The 26,911-nt window shown below is 42.0% G+C and overlaps 1 protein-coding gene, 2 long non-coding RNA genes and 1 pseudogene across 7 annotated transcripts; 2 read left to right on the plus strand and 2 right to left on the minus strand.

Annotated features, from left to right (window-relative positions):
• The first annotated feature begins 4,356 nt into the window (after nucleotides 1-4,356).
• On the plus strand, nucleotides 4,357-5,430 carry LOC140578496 (uncharacterized). Its single transcript, XR_011982710.1, has 4 exons — nucleotides 4,357-4,411; nucleotides 4,844-4,897; nucleotides 5,090-5,107; nucleotides 5,187-5,430. It is a non-coding gene; the product is annotated as an uncharacterized lncRNA (long non-coding RNA).
• A 2,435-nt stretch (nucleotides 5,431-7,865) lies between these two features.
• On the minus strand, nucleotides 7,866-11,419 carry LOC140578497 (uncharacterized). Its single transcript, XR_011982711.1, has 3 exons — nucleotides 11,330-11,419; nucleotides 10,644-10,838; nucleotides 7,866-7,982 (listed from the first exon to the last, which is right to left on the minus strand). It is a non-coding gene; the product is annotated as an uncharacterized lncRNA (long non-coding RNA).
• A 26-nt stretch (nucleotides 11,420-11,445) lies between these two features.
• On the plus strand, nucleotides 11,446-22,198 carry LOC111839637 (probable methylcrotonoyl-CoA carboxylase beta chain, mitochondrial). Of its 5 annotated transcripts, XM_072699949.1 has the most exons (14): nucleotides 11,446-11,530; nucleotides 12,829-13,113; nucleotides 13,454-13,650; nucleotides 14,103-14,281; nucleotides 14,380-14,460; nucleotides 14,811-14,989; nucleotides 15,606-15,798; nucleotides 15,885-15,976; nucleotides 17,639-17,795; nucleotides 18,366-18,488; nucleotides 18,613-18,737; nucleotides 18,861-18,942; nucleotides 21,764-21,876; nucleotides 22,076-22,198. In XM_072699949.1, the coding sequence occupies exons 1-13, from the start codon at nucleotides 11,499-11,501 to the stop codon at nucleotides 21,848-21,850; spliced, it is 1,812 nt and encodes a 603-aa protein (XP_072556050.1). In that variant the 5' UTR covers nucleotides 11,446-11,498; the 3' UTR covers nucleotides 21,851-21,876; nucleotides 22,076-22,198. The 5 variants fall into 5 exon arrangements, with proteins under 5 accessions (XP_072556050.1, XP_023659483.2, XP_072556051.1 ...); XM_023803715.2 differs by having other exon boundaries at nucleotides 21,764-22,198; XM_072699950.1 differs by lacking the exon at nucleotides 11,446-11,530 and adding an exon at nucleotides 12,462-12,709 and having other exon boundaries at nucleotides 21,764-22,198.
• Nucleotides 22,199-22,835: 637 nt separating this feature from the next.
• Nucleotides 22,836-26,878, minus strand: LOC111839640 (retinoid isomerohydrolase-like; annotated as a pseudogene).
• Nucleotides 26,879-26,911: the final 33 nt, after the last annotated feature.

Raw genomic sequence — 26,911 nt, forward strand, 5'->3', positions numbered from 1 at the left:
GTTAAGAATAATAAAAAGGTTGAGACGCTCTCGTTTTACTGTTTCCTAATTTCTATTTAAGTGCGTAGGCGAACCCTGCACAAACGCTCGGTCACACTATCTTCAGGTTAGTAACTTTCACTACTAACTGACCTAGACTTTAATGTCAGTTTTTACGTAAAATCCCAGGTTTCCGTCACTACCTGCTTAGTTACTAAACCATCTTTTTGGGTTACCCATTGTGTTTTTAACATTATCCGTGTCCATTAAATGAGATATTGTGGAATAAAAGTGCCCTCATTTTAAATGCTGCCAATATATGCGCATTTTAATATAATGTGAGGTCCAAAAACTGTCCTCAGAAGAACGTAACATTGGTTGTTTTCCAGGTGAGATTTTTAGAGGGGTAAAAAAACCGTTTTAATGCAGATGACGCGGAGGTATTTGTCCCCAAAGCTCCTCAACTATGGAGAAGCGTTGCTAACGCTGGTTCCGAAATTAAGACTATCTGTAAAATGTGCCATTTTACAAGTGTGTCAACGAGGAATGGTACAATTGATATCCGTGCGGGAATTACTGAAATGAGCTCATTTCAAACTCTAGTCTAATAGATTTGAACACAGGAGAAAAGCAAGTTCATTTCAGCAATATGTACACACATTTATTTACATGTATTTACAAATATACAATATATACACCGAGCAGGGACTAATTCCTCGCTGTTTTCCTGCGAGGCTCTTCGGCCGGGGGCTCGTCCCTACGCCCACCTCGATTAGGGGCGCATAGCTCTTCCGCCCCGGGGTGGCAAGGGTCTCCGCGATGTCAATCGTATTTTTCGCTCCCGCCAATTCTGTAAATTTCGGGCAGGAGACTGCCACCCAGAGGCGCTGCGCTTTATCCTGTGCCTCAACTCGAGGGAGTAGGGCCAAGTCTGGCCAGAAGGACAGAGCAGCATCGGATCCACGAGACAGCGGTATATCTCCCGGTGCGCCTCTACGCTGCGCCCGTGGATCCTCAGCGGCTCCGTCCTCCTGTATTTACACATGTATTTACATATATACAGTATATACACCAAACAGGGACTAATGTCTCGCTCTTTTCCTACGAGGCTCTTCGGCCGGGGGCTCGTCCGGTACGCCCACCTCGATTAGGGGCGCGTAGATCTTCCGCCCCGGGGTGGCATGGGTCTCCGCGATGTCAATCGTATTTTTCGCTCCCGTCAATTCTGTAAATTTCGGGCAGGAGACTGCCACCCAGAGGCGCTGCTTAATCCTGCGCCTCAACTCGAGGGAGTAGGGCCAAGCCCGGCCAGAAGGATAGAGCAGCATCGGCATCACGAGACAGCGGTATATTTCCCGGTGCGCCTCTACGGCTACGCTGCGCCCGTGGATCCTCAGCGGCTCCGTCCTCCTGTATTTACACATGTATTTACATATATACAGTATATACACCAAACAGGGACTAATGTCTCGCTCTTTTCCTACGAGGCTCTTCGGCCGGGGGCTCGTCCCGTATGCCCACCTCGATTAGGGGCGCGTAGCTCTTCCGCCCCGGGGTGGCAAGGGTCTCCGCGATGTCAATCATATTTTTCGCTCCCGCCAATTCTGTAAATTTCGGGCAGGAGACTGCCACCCAGAGGCGCTGCTTAATCCTGCGCCTCAACTCGTGGGAGTAGGGCCGAGCCCGGCCAGAAGGATAGAGCAGCATCGGATCCACGAGACAGCGGTATATCTCCCGGGGCGCCTCTACGCTGCGCCCGTGGATCCTCAGCGGCTCCGTCCTCCTGTATTTACACATGTATTTACATATATACAGTATATACACCAAACAGGGACTAATGTCTCGCTCTTTTCCTACGAGGCTCTTCGGCCGGGGGCTCGTCCCGTACGTCCACCTCAATTTGGGGCGCGTAGCTCTTCCGCCCTGGGGTGGCAAGGGTCTCCGTGATGTCAATTGTATTTTCAGCTCTCGCCAATTCAGTAAATTTCGGGCAGGAGACTGCCACCCAGAGGCGCTGCTTAATCCTGCGCCCCAACTCGAGGGAGTAGGGCCGAGCCCGGCCAGAAGGATAGAGCAGCATCGGTTCCACGACACAGCGGTATATCTCCCGGTGCGCTTCTACGCTGCGCCCGTGGATCCTCAGCGGCTCCGTCCCCCTGGCTTGCCGAAGAGCCTCCAGGAATGGGTCCGATGGCGATTTGGGGGGCGAGGGTCGAAATTCCGGGATATCGGCTGCATTTTCTTCCCAGCTTTTCTTCTTCTTCAGATTTACCGCCCGTTTCTCCGTAATACAAAGTAACAAATGAAAGTTACGGCTAACAAAAGCTAAAAGAAATGCTAATTGTAATTGGCAAACTTACTTTCACCATCATTTAAATTTCCGTGCAAAATAATTATCACAGAGCAGGAACTCAGCATCAGAATCTGTTGAATCTGTCTGGTGTTATGATTGAAATTCTGTAAAATACTGCTGATGCCTCTACAGAATGTTTGTGATGATTTGAGATGCTAGACACCATGGAGACCCAAAGTCAACAACAAATTTGTATATAAACTATATCTAGGCTGGCTAGGGAGGGAGTTTCATTGATATTTCTGCCTAGCAGGGAGAGACAATTGATATGTTACAATAATGACTTTATGAGAATGACCCATATACTCCCCTTTGTGTTAATTCTACAGTAATTTAGAAAATGTGTAATATTTATTATAGTATTTTCTATACTCACTTTTGGAGCCTATCCCAGAAGGTATGACACAGGGAGTAACCCATGTTTGGCCTAAGAAAAAACAGTTATAGTGGAGAAATTGCTCAGTGCTGATATGTTATTATTTCATATTTTGTCTGGAGGATTCAATGCTGAGCTTTGACTGAAATTAAACGTATAAGAACCACATACATGTCATAAATTTCATATCAGTACTGTCAAACCCAATTTTTAACATTCCATCTCAGCCATGTCCCTATATAGTTAAGTAGTAAAGCTAAATAAAAAAAGTAAAACTAGTCAGCTCTCTCAAATTCAACATCATGCCTACTACAGCTAGACATCTGAAAATGTGATTGTTTCTGTTCATAAATGAGCCATTCTAACATTTTAAGTAGGAGAATAATGGTTAACAATTTTCCAATTCAAAGGTTCTCGACCTCTTCAGACCACAATTTTGGTGGCAACCCACGAGTTGAGAAACTTTCCTGTAAATCGCTGTCCACAAATATGTTTCACAAAGCAAATACCACCCATCTTAGCAGATTTGTGGAACAAGTAAATCAGCTAGTTTGCTGTACAAACCACAGCAGTTCTTTTACAATCCCTCCTATTGGTTGTCGTATGAGGACATGGAGCTTTAATAACTTTTCTTGCATCTTTTCTCCCATCCATCCTTTTGTTTTCTGTAACTGCTTATCCTATTCAGGGTCATGGGGGATCTGGAGCCTATGAGCGCAAGGAAGAGAACAGCCCAGGATGGCGCGCCAACCCATTGCAGGGCACACTCACACAACATTCACTCACACAATCACACCTATGGAGCAGTTTAGTAACTCCAATTAGTCCCAACATGTTTTTGGACTTTGAGTGGAAACCAGGATACCCAGAGGCAACACCACAATGACACAGGGAGATTATACAAACACCACACACATGGAGCCATGAACCCCTATATCAGAGGTGTGAGACAACAGTGCTAACCACTGAGCCAAGTCAAGTCAAGTGGTTTTTATTGTCATTTTAACAATATACAGTGATACAGTACATAGTGAAACGAGATGACGTTCCTCCAGGACCATGGTGCTACATATCACAGTATATCAACACAGGACTACATAGAGTGCACGTGTGCAAAAAGTGCAAACATTGCAGTTCAACATGAGACAGTGGAAGAGGAAATAGAAGAAATGATAATGTGTAAGACAGGCTAAGTGCAACAGTGCAACAGTGCAATGGGTTGTGCAAAAAGTTCTTGTGGTAGTGTTGTGTATAAAGGTGTGTGTGTGTGTGAGTGTGTCTCAGTCCAGTCTCTGATTGTTCAGGAGTCTGATGGCTTGGGGGAAGAAACTGTTGCACAGCCTGGCAGTGAGGGGCCGAATGCTCTGATACCTCTTGCCAGAAGGCAGGAGGGTGAAGAGTGTGTGTGGGATCCTCCATAATGTGCAGTTTCCATACCAGACCGTGATGCAGCTGCCACCACGTCTCATTTCTTGTTTCACAGCATTTCCTTATTTTATATAGGGATTTCCTGGCAATAGAGGGCTTCCTGGACCTGTGGGCCCACAGGGGAGTCCATTAACTTTCAAAAAAGACATAACCTGATAGGATTCACCGAGAATCTGTTCCAGTGTGTACTTCAGGTGAAAAAGGGTTCTCTGTGTCTTTAGGGGAAACAAGGCCAGCCGGGATATAGAGGTCCGCCTGGCCCTAAAGGCCAACAGGTATCGACTGTCTCACTTTCTGTTTGAGATGATGTTTAAATACATCATTCCGTTTATTCTGTCAGGAGGATGTACAACAGCTAAAATGTATGTAATCTAAATCAGTGTATAGCAACAACAACAGAAGATGCTATTTTCTATGACCATTCACACACTTAGCAGAATTTCGCAATTGAAATACATCCATCCCCGACTGCTTAGCTAATACATATTTCCAGACTGGCTGGACTCTACATCAGTAAGCACAGGGCACACCCTGGACAGGATACTAATCCATGGCAGGGCACACACCCAGTCATACACTATGAACTTCATTATCCATTGTGTTCTCCAATAAAATGTCATGATATGACCACCATAACCCTGTATTTGGTAAGCTTACGGAAGAGAGTTGGATGGATGGATATGTCATGACTACTTTCTTTCTTTAAGGGTATCGCAGGTCCTCAGGGTCCACCAGGACGGAAAGGGCTTCCAGGTTTTTCGGTAAATTCCACTGCTCCATCCTGTTTTATTTCCACTGAGTCTCCGTGGGATGAGGGCAAATATAATTTCCATTAGTGTAAAAAAATTAAGAAACCAAAATACTTCATTGTTTGTCTCAAGTTCCTCTTGCAAACCCAGCTCGGTAAATTCCCTGCATGGTGGATTTCAAAGTGATTTGAATTTGTTTTGCAGGGACTTCCTGGAAACAAGGTAATTTGCCCGTTGAGATTCCGGGGGGCATGTGGTGGACTGAAGGGTTTCCCAGCACTCAAAGCACCTTCATTCACAGGGGATGAAAGGCATGCAGGGAATAGCTGGAGCAAAGGGACAGAAAGGACACAGAGGCCCCAAAGTAAGGAAGTGCTGTATGTTATCCACCATAATAAGAGTAATCTGTGACCTCTGATACATCAGGAGCTTTTAAAAAGCGAAATGTGAACCGTAACCCTAACCCTAAAGCCCAGCTTTCTTTAATGATGGATATTATAATACATTGTGAACCGTTACTGGAAGCTTCAAGTACATAACTAAAAGAAAGGCCATGTGCAACTAGGAAGCAATAATGTACCGCTAGTTTCATCTATAAGGTTTAGAATATGACATGTAACTGAATCATTTCTCACAGGGAAAATCAGGTCCTCCTGGACAGAGCATACAAAGCGAACTCCTAAATGTAGGTATACAGATGTACAGCTTCAATATCAATATTTCATTTTATTTTATTGTGTCATTCCATTTATAATACTTGAAACTGATTTGTCAGAGTAATTACATTTATTTCTGTATATTCACACATGTCCAGTGTGATTTTTGGCCCGTATTTTTACAGGAAACGGTGAGTTCATCCCAGTTCTGCAGTTGTAAAATGTATTTTTGGTCTTTTGACTGGAATGGTTTAGTACTCTGGGCTGTCTGCATTGGTTCGGGGATTAGTGACTGTGGCCTGGAGCGGTTCTGATCCACAGCAGGACCAAAGTGCAGCAGAACTTTTGGAGATGTTCAGCTGGTCTCGGGGCACCGAAGACAGCCCTGCCACGACATGCTCAGAGCTCAAGCTAACTCATCCCCTCTTAAAAGATGGTGAGTGGTATGTTCTGGTAGCACCTGAGACAAATACATGCCTTGTAAAGCCCAGTGCTCTGGGACACTCCACTCAGACTCAGCTGTAGGTGATGGTCTACAAAAATGATTTTTATCACAACTTCCTGTTTGCAGGGCATTTTTTTTTGGACCCCAATCAGGGCTGCCCTTTCGATGCCCTGTATGTCTTCTGTAACTTCACAGCAGGAGGGTCCACCTGCATATCGCCCATCAGATCACAGGTGCTGAGCTGCATCAGATCCTCATGCTGGGTGTAAAATATGATGATAAATCATACCATCGGGGACCAGGGGTGCTCAGGGTGCTGTGCCTCATTTATATGTAGGGCACCCACTGGATTTTATGGGTTTGTGAAACAAAACAATACATATTATGGGGGACAACGGAAATGAGATCAGAGCCTTGGACTCCTCCTACAGCACCGTGTCGCTACGTGGTTGTGAGGTGAGAAATGTAGCCCGTTAAGGGATCCAAATATGTTATAAAGACACTAAAGTTCCTTAATTTTGTATTCCATTGTATATTCCATGTAGTCAATTTCAATGACTGGCAGTCACAGTTCATTATCTATATAGGTCTGACATTCATAACAAACACACAACAGCTGTGTCACAAACATTCATGTATATGTTACTGCAGCCGGGAGCAGAGTGTCAAGTAGGAGGGACAAGGTCATGTAGGAGCGGTTTATCACGAGGGGTTGGAGGGGTATATAATGAGGGTTAGGGTTACGGTGTCAGATAACAACAGTTATAAACCCCTCCCAAATTGCACTTCGTACTCAACATTGCCCCTCCCACTCGGCATTCGGCTCCTGGCTGCAGTGATATGCCTTTCTACTGCAAGTCCAATTGCTTTGATTTACTCCTACCAATAACCAATCGCTACCCATGGATTTTCTACAAATGTAATTAATCTTTTGGCCACAAGATGCCAGCATATAACAGATTATGTAACATAATTAGTACATTTGACATGGCAAAATGATGTTTGATGTTAAAGGGAGTCTTAAATCAGTGTTTATGAGGACTTGTGAACAGAGTAGCATTCATTCAGAAATAAATGTTCTCTTGTGTCTGCAGATGGAGGTACGGTTTGCTGTGAAGAGCGGGTCAGACTCTCAGGACGGGACCATGGACCAGCTACCCATCAGAGACCTAAGCATGAAAGGCTGGGGTGACAGCTGGATGAAAGACTGCAGAGCAGTGAATCCCATGAAAAGCAGCTGTTCAACATGGAGGGACATGCTTTTTAAGGCTTTGATTTGAGACAGGAGAAACAATGGAGGACGGACACTGGATTGTATATCCCTAGCAAAGCTAAGGGCAATGGGAGCAAAAGTAATTTTGGGCAGAATTAAAAATGGTTTGATCTCTTAAAATTTGATTTGAAGTGACTCATAAATCATGATTTCTAATGTGGGAAGTGACTTGAGAAAATATTAATTTCATTTATTCAGATTGTTATATGTATCTGAACCTAAACTTTGTCTGAAGATTACAGGATAATATGTATCCTATGTGCAACTTACCTATTTGCTATGCCATTGTAAAAACTATAATGCACAAAATTATTTACTGAACATTTAAAAACATTGCAGGGATATTTTGATGTCTTCACGTGTGTGACGCATGGCCACTATTGTGGTAAATACTGTACATGGGTCAAAAGGATTTTTTTCTACAATATTTTAATGGACAGCACATTCTTTCCTAATAAAAGGTATTTTATTCACCATTGCAGGGAATTCATGTTAAGCAAAATTCAACAATAACTGCCGTTTTAAGCTGACGCGGTTGAAATTGGTTACTTTGCAGTTTCCACATTTGTTTGGTGTCATTCATCCATCCATTTTCTGAAACCGCTTATCCTGTTCAGGGTTGTGGGGGTCCAGAGCCTATCCAGGAGGCTACGGGCTCAAGGCAGGGAACAACCCAGGATGGGGCGCCAATCGGGCTCTTATTCGCACCTTCTTATGCTGCGGCTTCGATGCAGGGGGGCGTTCACAGTGGCATATACCACAGTTATGAAAATACAAAACAACACATGGAAAAAATCTTTAAGCTACACAAATATGTATGTCATACATCCGTGTCACACCCCGCTCCGTCCGCTCCTAATGTGTGCCACGCCCACCTCGTTACCTCGTGTTCAGCCCTGATTGTGATCACCTGTGTCCTGTTATTTCTGGCTTGTGTTACGTGCCGTAAGTTTTGGTTACGTGCCGTAAGGGATATGTGCCGTAAGTTTCGGGTACGTGCCGTAAGTGTTACGTGCCGTAAGTTCAGGAGGATGCCTGCAGGTCCTTCGGACGTCCTGCCCACTCGCCGATTGGTCGCCCGCCCCCTCGACTCCGCCCTCAGGACCTGACCCCGCCTCCCTTGCCCTCGGAGCCGTTTCCGGTTCGCCGGCTAAAGAGTTCGCCGCTTCGTCCCTTCGTCTGCCCGCTACTTGCTTCTCGCCTGCTAGCTCGCTCTCTGTTCGCTTTTGCTTTGTTTGATTGATCGTGTATGACTGTTTTGCCCTTGACTTCCGATTCTCGCCTCGCCCTTATTTGTACTTTCGCCTTGGTCTCTGATTGCTTGATTGGTTTTGGACTTTCGCCTGTGTTTCGACTTCGCCTCTCGGTTTTCCCTTTTGATACCTTTGCCTCGGCTTGGTGTTTCGTGTTTCACTAGGTGTGTAGGGAGTGTCTGCCTTTTTGTTTATTCATTAACGTGGGGATTATTGTTTGTTTGGTCAGGGAGATAGATTTAGGCATTGTTGTTTCGTTTCACCATTTTCTTTGTGTTCACTTAGGTAGCTCAGCTTGGGTTACTCGGTAGATGTGTTTTTGTTTGTTTCTTTGGCCTTTGTCACTCCTGACGTTCGTTACACCTAGTGTTTGTATTGTGTTTGTGAAAAACTATAAAAAAAAACTATAAAAAAAGACTCCCTCTGTGTCCCGTGTTCCCTTCTCCTAGCCCTAGTTGTCCTGTCCTCCCCAATCCCTCCTTCCCTTTCACTTTGTTGCGGTCCAACCCTAGACTGGATCGTAACAAAATTGGGGGCTCGTCCTTTCCTTCTTTCCCTTTCGTGCTTGTCTGGCGGATTTTTTTTGTGTGGGGGGGTGTTGTGGTGATTGCAGTAATCGTGATGGCCCAATTCGACCTTGTTGCGTTCACCCTTTACCCCACACTCGAACAATTTGATGTGTGCCGCAAGGATGATCTGCTACAGATAGCAGACTTCTTTAACATTTTGGTTCCCGCTGAGGCTTCCAAGCGGGTCGTTAAGCAATTTTTGCTCGATGAATTGGTTCAGCAAGGTATACTGCCTGAGTTAGGTGGATCCCCTAGTGTTGCTGCCACCCCGGTTCGGATGTCTGCTGTAGCGGAGGCCAGCAGCGACGATCCAGGGAGTGGACACCGCATGGATCTTGGAGATCCCCGCTCAACCAGGGAGGACCTACTGCTGACAATTAAGTTACGGGAGTTAGAGCTTGAGATTAAGAGACAGGAGTACCAGGCTCAGCTACTCCGTGTCCGGGCTATGGAGATGGAGGCTGAGAAGGAGCTGGAGTTACGTCGGATGAGCATGGGCGACCAAAAACCAATGCCTCTTCCGCGTAAGGTACCCACACCAGGTACACCTCCACCCGCAGCTCGCTCCGCCCGAGACCAGGCTGACGCCCAAGACGCTCCTAGACCCCGTCCCCGGTCTCCCTTGAGCTCGCCTGTCTCCCCGGAAATTGGTAGATCGAGCTTTGATGTGAGCCGACACATCGGTCTTGTTCCTGTGTTTCGGGAAAATGAGGTAGACGCCTACTTTTCCATTTTCGAGCGCATTGCTATGACATTGAACTGGCCCAAACACCTTTGGTCACTGTTACTGCAATGTAAGCTTGTGGGTAAGGCGCAGGAGGTTTGTTCGGCTCTCGCGTTAGAGCAGAGCCTGGATTACGACATTGTGAAGGCTACTGTGCTTCGCGCTTATGAGTTAGTGCCGGAAGCTTATCGGCAGAACTTTCGAAATCTTCCCAAATCCGCCAGCCAAACATACGTGGAGTTCGCACGCGAGAAAGCCGTCTTATTTGATAAGTGGTGCGGCGCTAGTGGTGTGTTTCGACTTCGCCTCTCGGTTTTCCCTTTTGATACCTTTGCCTCGGCTTGGTGTTTCGTGTTTCACTAGGTGTGTAGGGAGTGTCTGCCTTTTTGTTTATTCATTAACGTGGGGATTATTGTTTGTTTGGTCAGGGAGATAGATTTAGGCATTGTTGTTTCGTTTCACCATTTTCTTTGTGTTCACTTAGGTAGCTCAGCTTGGGTTACTCGGTAGATGTGTTTTTGTTTGTTTCTTTGGCCTTTGTCACTCCTGACGTTCGTTACACCTAGTGTTTGTATTGTTTGTGGAAAAACTATAAAAAAAAAAACTATAAAAAAAGACTCCCTCTGTGTCCCGTGTTCCCTTCTCCTAGCCCTAGTTGTCCTGTCCTCCCCAATCCCTCCTTCCCTTTCACTTTGTTGCGGTCCAACCCTAGACTGGATCGTAACACTTGTCTCTTGTATTTAGTCCTAGTCTCAATCAGTCTTGTCAAATCTGTCATTGTAGTGACTCGTTAATGTCCAAGCGTGTCTCTCCTTGGATTATTAAAACCCCTGTTTACCCGACTTCCTGGCTGTTCTCGTCTGCTTCCCGGCTCGCCGTCTCCGAACGTGACAGAATGACAGATCTCTCTCACACGCTCAGCGCTGCCAGGGAGGATCTCACCCTGGACGAAGAGGTCATTTGGTGGACCAATATGCTGGAACTTCAGGGGGATCCAGTGGCCCGCCCGCTAGTGGAGAGGTGTTGGGTGCTCCTGAAAAGGAGGTATGACATTCGTGAGGAGCAGCTGCGTGCAAAGGTGGGAGAACACCTTAACACGAACATCACCAGCGATCGGCACCCGAATCTCGGAAAAACAAAAACCAGAAAATACGTCTCAAAACCAATCCGCTGGGAAACCACAACACTACCTCAGTTCCTACCTTGACTCACCTCACCGCAAGTTCAAACAGATATTTATTTTCACTAAAAGAACACAAAACTAAGACGACACAGATTAAACACTGCTACAAATATACTGGGAAGTTGGTTTAATATCTGACTGTCGCGACCCAATCGCATGGAAACGTAGTTCATCAATTTGGAAAAAATGTTCCGCCTAAATTAGGGAAAAATAAATTGTGCAAGAAGTGATTTAATAAAGATGTTTTGAAAATTTCAAAGATCATATATTTAATGTGCACTTTGATGAAGCTTGCTTATGTCAAAGCTGCTCCACGCTTTATTAATGTTAGTTAAACTTGCCTGTAAAAATTAGGCATGTCGCGATCGGCACAGGGAAGCAGGCGAAGGAAGCCGTGGATACGAAAAAGGGATTTATTTGCGGAACATACGCAACGTTAATGACCGGATAGGGAATCCACACAGGGTAGATGAGGGGGCGTGGCACACGGGATGGTAGGACGAGCGGGGCATGACACATGAACGCAAAATTAAAGCGCTTAGGTAAGAATGTACGTTCAATAGCCTGCATAATGGATATGTTAATGGAAACATTTTTATTATAATAATGTGATTGTTTATATAGTTTTATATTGGATTGTGGTCAGAAATTGAGTTCCAGTCCGGTCCTGACTACTTCGCTTCATTTACTTAGCATGCTCCAAGTCAGTCATATAATAATTCAACGTATCAGACAAAACAAAAAACCTCTTCCTTGAAATTTTTCACAAATTTTGAGCTTCATTGGTTTTGATTAAAAGTCGAAATGTTATTATATGGCAACCAAGTCTGCATTATAGACTAATTAACCCTTTGCCCTTGAATAGATAATTATAAGTATCAAGTAGCCTATTGAAAGACCTTTTTTAACACGTGCATTTTTAACCTGACGCGGTGTAAAAGTGCATACATAGAACGTGAAAAGTTGAACTTATGAAACATAGTTTGAATTATTTAAGAAATCACATTTGCATCATATAAAATAATATTTTATAATAATGACGTCATTACGAAATACAATTTAAATATTATACTCAGAACATAAACGATATTAAGAAAGATAATACCCTTTATTATTTAAAAATAAAAGGACAAATCATTGAAATTCTTATTTATTCATTTATATATATATATATATATATATATATATATATATATATATATATATATATATATATATATATATACTTATTTCATTTTACGGCGTTCATTATAAACTTCTTACAAATTTTGTTTACCCTGGAATGCACCAATAGCTTTTGATTGCGGGAAAGTGAGATCCGATTACAAGCGGTCAGTCGAGACGCAAGCAGAGACGTATGTTAATACCCGGTGGGAACAGGGCCTACATCTTGTGGTCAAAACATGCATTATATTTTATGTCATGGACGGCACTTTGTAATAAAAATGATCATGATCTAGACGCAGGGATTGAGTAGGGACGTTTTCAGTAGGGACGATTCAGAATGCTCGCGAGGATGGATGCGGATAGATATCATGTCCCCGTGCATCTCGCTCGTTTAATGGTTCCGTAAGCTTGTTGTTCCCCCGGACTCGCTTTACTGTAACACCGCAGTTACTCGTTCGTCCTTCTAGTTCTAGTATCTAGTTCGGTCTCGCTGGACAGTCAGTCAAGTTATGTACAGAAGTATCTCAAGGTAGGAAATGTAGCCCCGATCAAAGGTATAAAGTAAAATTTATTGTAACGTTGTATCATCATATATAGTTTAAGCACTTAACTTCATTAAGTCGCTCTATTATGTCTATATGCCGTATGACTGATTAATATATTAACTTCGCAGGACAGTGAAAGCCGAGGCTGCACTATGCTCCGCATATGTCCATTCCACCCCGCAGCGGGGTGATGTGTGCGGTGGACGGCTATCGGCGCACGACGACATGCCGCAGCCTTTCACCCAGTTAGTCCAAGGTCGGCTCCGCAGGCTGATGTCCGTCAGCTCGATGAGCACCGGGTGCGCAGGGGGACGTCCGATCGGCGCTTTCCCGGTCCTGCTTGGGGACCTGCAGCCTATCCACCGGCATGTGTACGAGGCGAACCTGCGAAACAGCGTGAGGTGCCATGTGAAGTAGGTGTGATATCCCCATCATATGCATCATTAAACATCATTAGACAGATCTCTAAAACTGGATTTTTTTCAGTTTTGGGGTGAACTCATAACTGCCTATGATAAAACTGCGACACACTGATTTGCTGATAAGTTTCTGATTTACTGAGTAGCATCGATTTACTGGGTGACTAATGAATTAGTGATTTTTTTTCCTTTGAATTACCCATGCAACCTGGTGAAATTTCTGCTTTCTTTTTTCTAAACAGTGACAAATTGAGTTATGGTTCTACAATCCTTGCAGGCACGTTCTCACCCGCTGCTGGTTTTTTTTCTACCTCTTCCCTGGTGTTTCTGATAGGTACATGGAGTGTGCAGAGAAGGTGCGAAAGGGAGGTGGTGATAATGCAATAGCTCGCCATACTCAAAGGAACAAGAAACTGCTAGTGAGGGACCGACTCGGCCTGCTGCTGGATGGGAAGGACTTTCTGGAGCTCTCCCCCTTTGCCGGCCTGGGCCTGCCCTATGGGGACATCCCCTCAGCTGGCTGCGTAACTGGTAACGTTCATCTTGGGGCAAGTCTCGCTATATACCTGGACGTAGACATGAAGGCATGGAGACTATACTACGTCTTATAAATATTTTAAATTTAATTATGAAATTTAGACACTTCTAATCTGACCATCCATCTAACATTAGAATAAATGTAAGTCGATTTACCTAAGCCGGTTTCAGTTAACAAAAAATCCTAGTTAAAAAACTTATCTGATAAGGCATCATTTACTAAGAAGTTCATTCATATTCATTGTTGAAAAAATCATGGGAGGTGGCTTCAAGTACCCAAGCTTGCAACACTAAACAGAGTGAAGCCTTTGGAATTTAAAAATTAAGTAATTGGAAAAAAAAGTGATTCATTGTATTGATAGAATTCAATTTCTAAATCTTGCATTGCATGTCCATAGTTCAGTACTGAAAACGGATACCTTTGTTGTTCTGCGTGCCTCCGGAAGGCATTGGGAAGGTCTGCGGCCTGTGGTGCGTGTTCATTGCCAACGATGCCACGGTGAAGGGGGGCACGGCGTACCCCATCACAGTGAAGAAGCAGCTCCGAGCTCAGGAGGTGGCCATCCAGAACCGCCTGCCCTGCATCTATTTGGTCGACAGCGGGGGTGCCTTCCTACCTCTTCAGGTACCGAAGGGCCACGGCAAATTTCTGCATTTGTTGTTTGCTGTGGTTCCTTTATACTGCACTTCTTAGAGGATGGTGACTTTGTATTTATTTACCAGTCAGACATCTTTCCTGACAAAAACCACGGCGGCCGGACTTTTTACAACGAAGCACTGATGTCTGCCATGAAGGTCCCGCAGGTACAGTTACAATCAGCATGTCTGTATCTGTGTGTTTACATGCATGTGAATAATGATATATTGATTTATTTAAAATCTTTATCCACTGTGAATTGCTGCTTCATAGCTCCAGGGTTATCTGTTTTGTTCCGGCCCCTGCCCTGTCTGACGTCTCCTCATTCTCCCCGTGTTTATGTGGGTTTTCTGGAGGTCGTCTTTTGTGAATTGGGATTTCTAAATGGCCCCTTAGTATGTACATGCGTGTGTGCCATGTGAGGGACTGGCCTTGTGTCGAGGGCGTGCCCTGTTTCACACTCTGTACTTCCCGTGTTGTGTGAGCTGCCCTTTTAATGTGTGTCTGTGATCTGCAGGTAGCTGTAGTTTGTGGGTCCTGCACAGCAGGTGGCGCCTACGTTCCCACTATGGCTGAGGAGGCTGTCATGGTGCACAGGATCGGGACCGTTTTCTTAGGGGGGCCGCCGCTAGTTAAGGCAGCCACCGGTGAGGAGGTTTCTCCAGAGGATCTGGGAGGGGCCCGTTTGCATGCTGAGTAAGTGAACATCCGGAACATTCATCACAGGCACAAAGCCTTTGCTGTGTCTTCATACTCAGTTTAAATTTAAAGAATTTATTTATCTGTGTTTGTTTCTTTGTTTAGAAACACAAGTACAATCAGTTTTGTTGTTTTGACCAACCAGGGATCTTCATCCTCTCCTCTCCTCCCCTCTGTCTATCTTCCATTTCTCAGCATTTTTTTTTCTGTGATCCTGTGCCTTTAAACTGTGCTCCCAGCCTATTATATAGCCTCTATCAAGCCAACATGTTATATAATTGGATTTTGAGGGATTTAATATTTGTGAAGTGACCCAATCACATCAAAGCATGTAGTTTACATTATACAGGGACACACCAACACCCTACACAAGAGTTTGCTGTCACAAAAAACTTTTATAAAGTTACTGTATAGAACACATGCATGCTGAGTTCTTAGCAAATCATGCCAGTTAAATTCTCTGATTTATATCCACCGGATTATGAGCTTTTTAACAGAGACCCCGATAGGGCATGCATATATTAGTCATACTGGATAAATACATTTCTACTAAAAGGTTTTGTTCAAATGAAGAGGAAATCTGAGGCCTTAGCGATAATTTGTGATATTCCAGAGTGAGTGGCTGCGTGGACCACTTTGCCCAAGAGGAGACTGAAGCTTACGAATGTACCAGAAACATCATCTCCACGCTTAATTATGAGCTTCCCGGTGACAATGACGTCAGCGTGGAGCAACCACTTTACTGTGCGGAGGAGCTGAGAGGTTTGGCTCCGAAAGATTACAGCCACTGCTTGGATGTCCGGCTGGTATGTAAATGGTGTACCAGTCTCACACAGACGACACAGGAAGGCAGTACACTGATGTTTCAAAACACTCCTCCTGTCACGTGTAGATTCTGAGTCGCCTGACTGATGGCAGCAGGTTTCAGGAATTCAAAGCTCGCTACGGAACGACGCTCATTGTTGGATTTGGCAGAATTGAAGGGTAAGATCTATAGGCTATGCCACCTGCATCACCCTGTCTAGAAAGAGCCACATAAGTACAAATATTTATTTGCAAAATGAAAGCGGGAATGTATATAATAGCATTAGCTGTCCTGTAGCTTTTACATGTGGCTGAGTGAGTCTGTCTGTAATAGGTGAGAGCATCTTCTTCAGTACATAGGGGACTGATGCATTTGGGGTGCAGTACCTTTCATTCCTAGAGTTTTAGATGGAGCCGTTTCATGATTCGTGTGATGTTCTTTGCTGGAGGGACGGTCTGCACATTGAGTGCAGTTGCCAGTTTTGTGTTTATTTGCATAGAAATTCTACAGCTCATGAATTCATCACTAATTACAGGAATAATGCTAATTAAATGTTTACAGGCAGACTTTATTTTACATCATTATCTGCTGGTTAAATGTACCAGTTAATTTGTTCGGTAAAATAGATAATTATTTAAAATGTTTTTTTTTCTCATTTGGACATGTACCTTACTGTTATAACACTTAAGTAGTCAAAGAAAATAACTGTACAGTTGCTTAGGAAAATAAACCCAATTTAACATTAGAACACATGCATATGAAGAGTAACACAATTAAAAACGAACAAGAATATTGTTAGTTGGATGGCTGGATGAACACCGCTTCAGTTCCCAAATCTCTCCTTAGGGGCACCCCTGCCATTCCATGTATTCCTTAAATTTCACTATAGCTCAATTAATCAATCAATTGATCAATTAAATTAGTTGTTAGTTAATAAATCTGCGGTATTGATTATCCAAACATGGAGTGCTAGTGGTCTAGTTAAAAAACACTTTATGAATGTCTCTTAACCAATGAATTCAGGTGTTTCATTCAGACCCATTGCCACAGGTGAATAAATCAAGCACCTAGCCTTGCAGTCAAGTTTACAAACATTTGTGAAAGAATGGGTCATTCTAAAGAGCTCAGTGAATTCAAGCGTGGTACTGTCATAGGATGCAACTATTGCAATAAGTCAATTTGTGAAAATTCTTCCCTGCTAGATATTCCACAGTCAGCTGTAAATGGTATTATTGCAAAGTGGAAGCATTTAGGAATAACAGAAACACAGCCACGAAGTGGGAGACCACGTAGAGTTACAGAGCAATTCCAGCAAATACGGGGGTCATTTTAGGTGGGGTTTTGAAATCGCTAAGCTGACACACTTTGGCAGCTACAATATTATAGTTTTATACCAACCTGAAGCTCATTTAAACATGACTTTGTCTGCCTAAGACTTTCACACAGTACTGTATTTTCATGTATTTATTTGAATTCTCAAACATTTTAGACAACATTGAGATTTTTTTTTATTATAAATACCCTCTGTAACAGAAAACATGTACATTGGAAAAAAAATAACAGCTCTGTGCTGGCTTTCTTTTATTAAAAAAAGTTTCCTTTGACCAGCTGGTTGCTGTGGTGCAGGAATGTTCTGATGTGACGAGTTTATTCCACCCTAGATGGAATAAAGAGAATAGAGTAAGGAGGAATAGACAGAAAAGGATTAGGCAGAGAATTCAGTGACCATTTATTATCTAACCAAACTGTGATGTTTACTATCCAAAATTTACAAGTCAAACTCTTGAAAAAGCTGTGTGTAAAATTTATGATTTTTAATTTTAATTCATTTTCCGCCCCAGACATCTCATTGGCATTGTTGCAAACAATGGAGAGCTGAGGTATGAAGCAGCGCTGAAAGGAAGCCACTTTGTTCAGCTGTGCGACCAGCGAGATATTCCCATAATATTCCTGCAGAACACGCCTCCAGGTCTGGCCCACACTCTGACGGCAGCCCAGGTACTGCCCCCAATAATTTTACGATGTATTTACACCTTTGTTGGGTGCTCAGTAAATGCTGTGATTATCCATTTATTCAAGCAGTTCAGTTTAGGTCACAGCAGAACATCCTGACCCTATGACCTGAATAGACAAATGCCTCACAGCAAGTCCTTGGTTTTAAACCTCTATTTATTTCGGAAGCTTTCCACTTGTCTATTGCCCCTAACAGCCGGCTCTTTTCAGAGCAGCAGGTCCTGTAAATAGACTCCAGGTGCCTGAGCAGAAATAAATATTTTCAGATGAGAAATGTTTCCTTTACCTGGTGACTTTTCCTGGTTTGGCTTCTTTAGAAACAAATCCATTACAAATCCCAACTTCTATTTAAAATCTGATCTGGTGCCATTGCATACGACCAGCAGGTCTACCAGAGGTTTACCAATAAACCTCTTGTCTGAGTGCTTCTGCAAGGAAAGCACGATTTCTTTTTTCGCCCAGCGTAGCACGATTTCCAAATGCATCTTTCCCGACATGTTTGCCAAAACTCTAAAGTTTGCTAATACTGTAGTGAAACTGTGATTTCTGCTGCAGGCGGGGTTCAACACCAACCGGCTGAAGGCCCAGAGCTCTATGATCTCAGCCGTAGCGTGCTCCTCCACGCCAAAGATCACCGTGGTCATTGGAGGGTGTCATGGACCTGAGAGTTATGCCATGGTAGTAACGTTTATTATGAATCCATTATCAGTTTTTTTACACAGTAAATACCTTAAACATTAACTGTATACTCTAAGTAGACTCTCCCATCATCATGGACGCCTGTTGTCTGCTTTTATTTTAGTGTGGCAGATCCTTTGATCCCAACTTCTTATTCCTGTGGCCCAATGCCAGGGTGTCGCTGGTGGCACCTGGGCATTCTGGAGCTCTGCTTCAAGAGCAAGATGAGATCCAGAGCATCAATGACATGTGAGCCCTGATCCACCAGAAGTGCCTTTGGGATGTTTGTGTGAAAGCAGGACATCAAGATGTTAAGAGAAGATGTTAAGAGAATGTTACATGTATTGATGCAAATGTTCATTCTTTCTTTAGGTTAGATGAGGAAAGCTCTGCTTTCTTTTCAACTGGAAGACTTTGGGATGATGGTGTGATTCTGCCCCAAGACACTAGAAAGGTAAACCTTACTGAGCAAAACTCTTTCTGGAAGCCTGTCAGATTATTGCCCGACATAATGCCTCAACCCATACATAGGGTGTGTCCGAAATCGCGCACTTGTGCACTTTTGGTGCGCGATTTTAGGGCGTAGTGCGTTCACACTGACAACTAAGCCAAAATTCAGTGCACTGAAAGTACCCGGATGGTGCAGAATGATGGACACTACTCGCACTAAACGGACGCCATTTTGACTACGTAGCGGAAGGGGAGGGACTTTCGGCAAGTTTTCGTTGTTAAATTAAGGCGGACAACAACAGACACGTAAGCCCAAGCGGAGGCAACTGCTTCATATAAATCTAAGTAACGTTAATAAAATTATTTTACTGATGTATACTGCGGTGTGTAGCCTGTCACTCTCTGACAGTTATAGATAATTTTGAGTTTGCAATTTATATCGACTTAAAAGAGTTTGCACACGTAAATGTTAGCAGTTTTTTAGCCAGTTAGGCGGTAGTAGATAGGTTATATACACGCAAATAAAACCACAAGGAAATTCATTGTAAACAACACATGGCAGATATTTTGGCGCGCTGGAGAATAGCGATCAAATGCTAGTCCTTCACTTCCAGTAAGTGCAAAACGTTAGTGTTCCATTTAGGACAGCACTTACCCATGGTAGTGTGCACTACAGAAGGAAGTGCGCAGTGCGCACTACATCTCAGTGCACTGAGGCAAGTGCGCAATTTCGGACACACCCACAGTCTCATATTTCAGATTATAGCATGTGCTACGTCATCAACTGTCTATGGCCAGCAGATTGATCTGAAAGTCGGACCTGGTGGTGCTGAATACTGAGGATTGACACTTTTTTGGCACCGACCGAATTGCTTAGATACTATTGAGTATTGAAAAATGCCTGGTCATTCGCTGCCAAATTTTTGATAGCTAAGGGGTAAATGTCATCAAGCTGATATTAAACGTGCATTTTGTTTAAATCTTCCATGGAATTTGTTCGGTATAATGCGTGTTTTTTTGTGAATGGCAGACCTGCTTTAGTCATAATTACTAAGAGAATAATTTGGTAAACTATGATGAACTTATGGCGTAATATAGGCGAATGTCAATCACTCAAAGATTTTGTAGGTTGTTTATGACCAGTTAACCCTTAATGGGCTCATAGGCTACTGCAAACAAATGGATCTTTGTTTTTAAACCGCTACTGCTTTCCCATGATTTATGCAGTTTTGTGATTTATGTACAGTACGGGTAATGTGAGGCAGTAGGTGAAATGTTGGCAGGAAAAACAAATATATATGGGTTTTTTAAATAGGATAATGTGGAAGCATTGCCAAACAAAGATATAAATAAAACTAAAAATTTGTACTGTAATATAAACTTCTTTTTGTTAAAATAAATTTTATAGAATCGGTATCAAGAAAAAGTATTGTTCAGGAACCAATATCAATGTCTAGCTACAGTATCGGTATCAGTACTGGTATCAAGTTTCTGAATATCATCCAGCCCAGTTACCAGGGTGTCTTTTTAAGACACTGGAACACTTTAAAACGCACTTTAAAAGTAAGTTTACCAAACTTGCAGACATTTTGTATAGGAGGCAAACTGGAAGTGATAAAATTTTGAGATGGATCACCCAAAAGTTGAAGCAGCGGTGCATAGTGATAGTATAAAAGGGCAGATTCAGACACTTGATCCAGAAAGATCCTTATCCAGTGCAATAACTCAAAAGGTGTATTATACATGGCAGATCTTTTTCAAGCTATTGTAAGGGAGACAATCTGGACCTGTTCAGATTTTGAGCGAAATTGATGCTTGACGATCGATTTTGATGCTTAACCTTGTGAACAGGATAAACTCTGATATTATTACTCTATTTGATCTTTGATGGATATTAATGCCACTTCACAAAAACAATGTATGGATGAAAATATACATCTGAAAATCTGACACCTCCCCAAAAATTGAAACCGCAGCGATAGGTGGCAGCAGAGGACGTGAAATGTGGCTGACATTTAGTTATTCCAGTGGTATGTCTGTTACAGCTTTTACTCTTATGGCATGAAAAATGTTGGTCATAGTGTGAGTGAGAAATTGAATATAAATGTTTACACATATAAAGAATATAAACTATATATAAATGGAGGTCTTAAGACCTGGACATTAATGCATACATAGAGTAATACAGTTAACCATCTAATCAGTGGGGAAGGATTGTGCATGTAAGTGGAATGTGCAGAAAATGAATAGGTGTAGTTTCAGAGTTATGTGTCATGACTAAGATTGGGATAAATAACATGGGTTGAGTGTTAGAGTAGTAGGGAGTAGATGGGGGGGGGGGGGGGATTACAGGGCTGTCCGGGAATACATGGTAGTTCCGACAGCGTCTTTTCTAGCTATAATAAAAAAAACATGTGCTGCAAAAAAATCTATCCACTGGTTCATCAATACGTCAATGTAATTTTCTTTCATCCAGCGGAATATTTTTGGAAGTCTTAAACTAAAGTAGTGAAAAAGGATCACAGTGGCTGAAATGGGAACAAGGAAGAATGATTGTTTGAAATATTGTAGAGTAGGTCTGTCCAACCCTGCCTTTTGGGCAACATTAATTTTTAAGTTATTTAAATCTGGAGTCATTTTGTTGGGTAATTCAGTCAAGAATGTAAAAATCTGCAGAAAACTGTGCACCTCTTCCATATATCACAATAATAATCTAATCGTTGGTATTAATCACTTTTAGTGAGCTCAGATCATTGCTGGCTTTTTTAATAAGTAGCTGGTAAGCTTTGTCGTTCTTTGTTTTGATTTTTTGTGTGTTTTATCAGGTGTTGAGCAATTGTTTGAAGATTATTAAGCAACAAAACTACCAGACTTCCAAAGGAAGAGAATCTTCTCCAGTTCTACGGATGTAACTCTGCTTCTGTGCATCTGTACCAAGGTGCTGATTTCAGGTTTTTTTTTTGTTTTTATTTTTGTTTTTTAATCTGCACATGAAGTTTTATGAAAAGCATTATACAGCTTAATGACAAATTTAGGCTGCTTACCTTATATTTTACTTATTTACACCTTGTCTGTGATGTCCCAGTTTGATATCTTGTCAATGATAAATATACAGACAAATGTTCTTTTTCTTTCAGTGATGCAAAACACAAAGGCAAAGTTCATTGTTGCATCTATTTTTGACTTGAATTCTATTGAGAATCTGTGAAATTATATAGATACCAAAAAATATTACCACAATAAAATATTTTGCCATATTGCCCAGTCCTAACACCAACTAAAATTACCTTTTCAAAGCATAACATTTTGTTTGTTACTATATTTGTATTTATAATTTTGTAATTAAAGAATAATTTATGGACATTTTAACAACTTTTAAGGAAGGGTATAAATGCTTTTCCAAGGATCTGTATAATCTGACTGTGAATGTTGTCTGTTGATTGACTGACTTGCGCCTCGACAGACGTTTTTAGAAACAAGGCACCATTTTGGAAAACCAGTCTGTCCTTTTGACAAATAAAAGAGTAATTGATGACTGATTATATTAACAACAAAATGTTTGACATATTTTTATTATACATTATATTTGCAAAAATCTTTTCATTCTAGTATTTTAATGCCATATAGGACAGTGCCTTACAGTATGTTTGTCCCTTGACGTCCTATTTACCTTTAACAAACAACATAACAAATGAGAGCCTCGTCCCTTAAGGGGATTTTTGTCTCTAGCAGCTAAGAGTAAAGTTTAAATTTAAAAGTTTAAATGTCACCTTTAATCAGGGCAAACAGAATGTTTAATATTACTATCCTATAAATAAAAACATGTAGTTATTTCCACTCTTATTTAGGCAAGGAGAGTGTATGCTTCAGGCACCTGTAATGATATTTACATGCTCTTTAAGGTTTGTACATGCTGTGAAAGGTCACAGGGAAGGTGACCTCCACCTCTGCCCAGGCAGTCTCTCTCAGGTCTTTGGTGTTGAGAATCAGCAGATATCCTGGCCTCTGGGCGGCCCTGGGGTTCCCCGCGATGGTCAGCAAATCTCCTGCAGAGGCAACCAGTCAGCAGTATCACGCAGGGCTCTGCTAAACCCACTTTTGGCAGAAGCCTTACAGTCTGCATGCTTCCTGTCATTCTCCTTAGGCCTGTTTGGAGTCTGCGCAGACAGCGGCCTGGGGGGGGGGGGTAGGAGTCTGCGTCCTGCCACACCCAGGCCTCCTTCGTTTTCACGTTTAGTTTACATATCTGGGAATCGACAAGAAAGGAAAACTGCTTTGACGACCTTTAGCATCGCTATTTTAGAAACACACGGGCATTCTTGAGCACGGTTGCTGTGCTCACCCTGCCTGGGATGATGTGGTTGAGGCCAAGTCCGTAGGCGTAAGTGTAGTCCTTTCCACAGAAATTACGGTAGTTATTCTGTGGGAATTCAAATGCTTTGGAAGAAAGATACATTTCCCTAAGACTAATTCTTATTGTGAGCTCATTAGCGTATATCACCAGTCAATCAACATAGGCTATAAGAGTGCTACAGAACATGACAAAAGATGTACATGTATGCATGTTCTGAATGAATTCATTTTTAGAAAAAACGCATACTGTAAGTACCCTGACGTGGGCCAGAGAACAGAACCTCTGGTTCTAACCAAATGGTTCCATCACTGCATAAGACTGCAGTGGCTGTGGAGTAGGGCAGAGTAATCAGATTCTTCTCCTTTGCTCTCTAGGATTGTTGTTTACTGTCCTGTGCGTGGTAATGAAAATGAAAATCTTACTCTGTATGTTCCGTCTGGGCACAGTTGACACAGATCAAACAAAAGACATATCAAAGACAGACTGTGCAATGTAAACATATAAACATTTAGGAACAGGAGATGTGTGTATGTGTGTTTGTGTATGATGATGATACAGATATGAGAAAAAGACATTCCTCCAGTAGAGAGAGATAAGTTGTGCAAAGTCTGCAGTATTGTGTGTGTGTGTGTGTGTGTGTGTGTGTGTTGGGGGCTTACACCATTCAGCGGTCACAGGAAGATTGTGGGATGGGACATGCCAATTTCACTGACACCGTTTTCCCATGTATCTATCGTTCTGAAGTGTTATTCTGTCATCAAGAATGTGAGACTTGGAGAACATCGACTCACCCAGTTCTCTTCGGTGGGTACAATGTATCGGCGCACTTGAGGCTGGGGGGCCACCATGGCAAATTTTTTAACCACCTCCCTGTTTTTGCGGAGATTCACCAGGTAGAGGTACCGTAGTTACAGACAAAATGAAATCTACAGTCCAGCACAACGGAGACAATAGTGATTGTAATAAAATGGTAGTTAATTTTTATCACAAAATAATTACATATAGACAATCCTCACCCCTTCCAGGTACATACTGTAAGTCAATAACAATGAATCCTTGGTCCTCATAGCAGTTGATGTGTGATGGAAGAGGTTGAAGGCAGATGTTCTGAATTTATAATCTTTATATTCACCTGGCATTTATGACTGTGTGTGTGTGTGTATGTGTATATATATATATATATATATATATATATATATATATATATATAACAGAATGGAATTATGATGCATCTAAATTGATGTTTCTTCGAATAATTATTGCACTTACACGCATGTTTTCATTGGACTCAAAACAATCCATGTAGTTGGTTTCCCGTATTACCCAGGCACACAGGAATTTTAGCAGGTTGATCTTAACTGGAGTCTCAACAAAAATAGTTTTCAGTGATTCCAAAACTGGATTTGAACAAATACTTGACCAAAGAAATCATTAATCGCTAAACAAGTCCTACTAACCTGCCTACAGTTAATCAGCTATGAGATGTAATTTAGCTACATTCTTGTGTTATAAAGGGGATTCATTTGAGAGAAGCATCATTTTCATTAGTTAGCTGTCAAGCTTGTGCCGTAACTCAGCTTCTTGGACAAATCACACCATCACAAAGAATTTGAACGAACCTATATGGACACATAAAGGCTTAAAGCGCTCGCTGCTAAGAAATTGCACAATGACTTCTGCTTTCTGAAATGGATCAGACTTATCCGTGAATGAGGGAGTAAGTGAGAGTCAGCCATTCAGAACATGAAACGCGATGAAGTTTTTACCGGAATTATAGTAACATAAAGTACAACTACTTCATTACTGTACTTTTTCTGAATTTGTACTTGAGAATTTTAAGTTGTTGCGACTTTTACTTTCAAGTCACTACATTTCTGAGCCATATAATGAGTTCTTATTCATACACATTCTGCACCATCATCCTTACTCACCCAATTAAAAAAAACTATTATTGGCCTGCACGATTCTGGATAAAATATATGACTCATACGACTATGTCACTCAGAATCTGTAATGTGATTTTCACTCACGATTCTTCAGCAGTATATTTTTAAATTATTATTATTATTATTGTTGTTGTTTTTCATAACATATTGTCCTCATGAAGACAGAACAAACAATATGTAGATTATGTAAGTCGTATTAGTAACATATCGAAATCGGGAGCCAGTATTTAAAGTTAGCAGCACTAGAGCTACTATTGAAATAATGATGGTAACACCGCGGTTAAGTTAGCATCGTATTCAATAAAAAGTTTTCCGGCTTTAATAACTTTTAATAACTTTAATAACGGAAGTAAGATGGAAGGTTTTTAATGACCAGTACACAGACGATGCACACCGATTATTTTTGCTTTTCAAGTCATTTCGTAATTTGTGCAGAATCTCGTTAATAGCTATGAAAATGTGTCGTTTGAGCTGTAATGATCGAAGTACTGGTTTAACATTTTGGATTTATAGCAACTGTTGCACACCCCTTAATTGGTATTCCAAATTGCATTACAGGCGAAGTTTATGAGAGTATGCTTTGAATAGCGGACTGTGGGAGACTATGCAAAGTTTTTCGGTTTTCAGATTATGTATTTACATTACACTTTTTATTACTAATTACTCTCTGTCCATTCATTGTGCGTTGGAGGACATTAAATGGCTATTGACTCTGAAACTAAATACAAGTGACAGATCTAACAAAGTGTGCTTTAATCGGTGGACGATGGGGGACAATGCATCCCCTTTGGATTTTCAGGAACACCTATAGATAGATATTAATATTTTCCCAAAGAGTCCATTCATAGATGATCATGTTTAGTTTTAGAGCTATGAATGTGTTTGTATTTTGCCCCATTTAAGCATATATAAGCCAAAAACCTAAGAGGTGTGCATTGTCCCACACCTACCACAGATCAAAGCGAACTTTACAGAACATGCCTGCCTCATTTGTTTTTAGAGTTCTTAACCCCTTAGTGTATTGCCCCAATGTGATATTATATGGACATAATATAATTAATAATTATTACAAAATTACCCTGAAAATCCAAAGGGTGTGCATTGTCCCCCAGAGTCCACTGTTCAAAGCACACTTGACACAACATGCCTGTTTCATTTGGTTTTAGAGCTATGTATTGCCTCAGTGGCATATAATATGCATATAATGTAATAACTAATAACTATTACAGGCAAAAATAAGCTGTAAATCCAGTGGGTGTGCATTGTTCTTTAGAGTCCACTGTTCAAAGCACACTTTACTAGGTGTGTCTATCTTGTTTAGTTTATGTTCTGTTAACCCATTAGTGTATTGGCCCATTGCACATTAAATGGATACAATATGATAATCAATAACTAGTACAGAGAAAAATAAGCTGAAAATCCAAGGGGTGTGCATTGTTCCCTGGGGTCCACTGATGCAAACACACGTCACTAGATGTGCCTGTCTTGTCCTGCACACAAGCACCAAGATATACAGGTAACATAAATGTTAAAATATAGAACCAGCTGCTGTGTCTTCTAAGTCAGTGTCTCTCAAACTAGTCCTCAGTGAGTCCCACGTTTTTGCTCCCTCCCAGCTCCCGGTAAAGCTGGCCTGTCATGGCGATCCCTGAGGACCGGGTTCAGAAATCCTG

Source organism: Paramormyrops kingsleyae, chromosome 15 (genome assembly GCF_048594095.1).
Source record: "Paramormyrops kingsleyae isolate MSU_618 chromosome 15, PKINGS_0.4, whole genome shotgun sequence".
Classification (NCBI taxonomy): Eukaryota; Metazoa; Chordata; class Actinopteri; order Osteoglossiformes; family Mormyridae; genus Paramormyrops; species Paramormyrops kingsleyae.